At 49.1% G+C, this 1673-nt stretch overlaps 1 protein-coding gene across 4 annotated transcripts in view; it reads right to left on the bottom strand.

Moving 5' to 3' along the window:
• Positions 1-505: 505 nt before the first annotated feature.
• Positions 506-1673, bottom strand: part of si:ch73-281f12.4 (Ras-associating and dilute domain-containing protein-like) — an 81057-nt gene continuing 79889 nt past the window's right edge. For 3 of the 4 annotated variants that reach the window (XM_048610979.1, XM_048610980.1, XM_048610981.1), the window contains one exon: positions 506-1498. In XM_048610979.1, the coding sequence (XP_048466936.1) occupies positions 1399-1498 (100 nt within the window). In that variant the 3' untranslated portion in view covers positions 506-1398. The remainder of the gene's footprint in view (positions 1499-1673) is intronic. The other variant, XR_007264599.1, reaches the window with a different exon arrangement.

Here is a 1673-nt window from a genome sequence, read left to right as displayed (position 1 = left end):
GGGCACAGTGCCAGCTCCGCACTGTGAGGGGGGCACAGTGCCAGCTCTGCACTGTAGAGTACAGAGGGCAGTGAGTAGAGGTTCTTTCCTCAGAATGCAGACAGTGGTGGGTTTGACCGACATTTCGGTGGTGTAATTTACTGGTCAGATAAACCTCAGTTACAAACAGGGAAAAAGAATTTCTTCCATCCTGCTGGTTTGAGTCACTATGTACCCATGGGGAACAGGAGGAAGTCAAACAGTGGAACTGATTGGTGAAGTTAAATCAGGCTGAGCAGGAATCAAAGTGAAATATGTTGGAAAAGCAAGTCCTCAAATTTTCAGTCTGAAGTCATCAGATTATAGTGCATGCCATCTGTTGCTATAGAAACTGCTCTGGATTTGGAGTTTGACCATGTCATAAAGAATAAAAAGACTTGTATCTGGATTTGGCTTACAGTGTCTGCATGGCAGAGCGACATGGTGCTGTCTGGTTGCAACATGCTCTATGACCATTGACACCAAGTAACGTGACAATAACATTTTATTAGATACATGGGGGGCCGGGGACTGGGGATTATCAGAATCTGTGTCAGTGTTAAACATCAACATCAACATCAACAGCAGGCAGTAACAAACATGTGAAACAAGGTAAACTTCAACTTTTAAAGTGTTCTTCCCAAACAATTGGCACCAAACTCCAATCAAACCCACCAGCTCCGAGCTCCTGCCCACTCTCATCTCCTCTCCCTCCCTGTTACAAACTCACTCCGAGCACAGCATCGCACTCCAGGGTAATGTAGGGGGTTGGAGAGGGGGCTAAACAGGAGCCGGGGGGGGAGGGAGAGGGGTAAACAGGAGACGGTGGGGGATGGGGGTAAACAGGAGCCAGGGGATAAACAGGAGACAGTGGGGAAGGGGGGTAAACAGGAGCTGGTGGGGGATGGGGGTAAACAGGATCCAGGGGATAAACGAGACGGTGGGGAAGGGGTTAAACAGGAGCCAGGGGGTAAACAGGAGATGGTGGGGAAGGGGGGGTAAATAACAGTCCAAGGAAGGGTGTAAACAGGAGCCAGTGATACTATAATTGGGGTGGGGTTACAAAGTATCATGTGCTCTTCCAATTGGGAATCCTGTAAAATACCCCTCAATCCCAGGGAATGACCCCTCCACAATCCTGGGGAACCCTGCTCCCTACTCCACTGGAGTTCCCGAGCTCAGCACACTGGTTAAAGGCAGAGATACAGTGAGTGGGCAGGTACTAACACTAACCCCTCAATGGACATGCCCCAGTTCAACACGGCAACTGGACTTAAATACTGAAATATATATTTGCTCTCTGCAAGCACCTCCAGGCAGTCGCAGGGTCTGTACTGTCCCTCACTGGCTTTAGCATTTACCATCTCTGCTCCACTCAGACTAGCAGTTCAATGTTAACACTTTCCTTGCCATCTCCGAATCAGACTTCGCCACCAGGAGACAGAGTTTGTTTCCAGACGATCTGAGCAGCTCCCGACCCCTATGTTTACAAAAAGAGACTGAGTGTGAATTGAAATGCAACACGCAGATAAAATCAGAGACAGAATCAGTACGTGCCCCCACTCAGCTAGCACCTACCCATTTAGCAGTACCATCACCTACTCAGACTAAAGCTCCCTCTACACTGTCCCCCATCAAACACTCCCAGGACAGGG

The sequence above is a fragment of the Rhincodon typus genome, chromosome 23 (genome assembly GCF_021869965.1).
Source record: "Rhincodon typus isolate 14 chromosome 23, sRhiTyp1.1, whole genome shotgun sequence".
NCBI classification, from domain to species: Eukaryota; Metazoa; Chordata; class Chondrichthyes; order Orectolobiformes; family Rhincodontidae; genus Rhincodon; species Rhincodon typus.
Note: the sequence above shows the minus strand (reverse complement) of the source record. Positions and strands in the feature narration are given on the sequence as shown.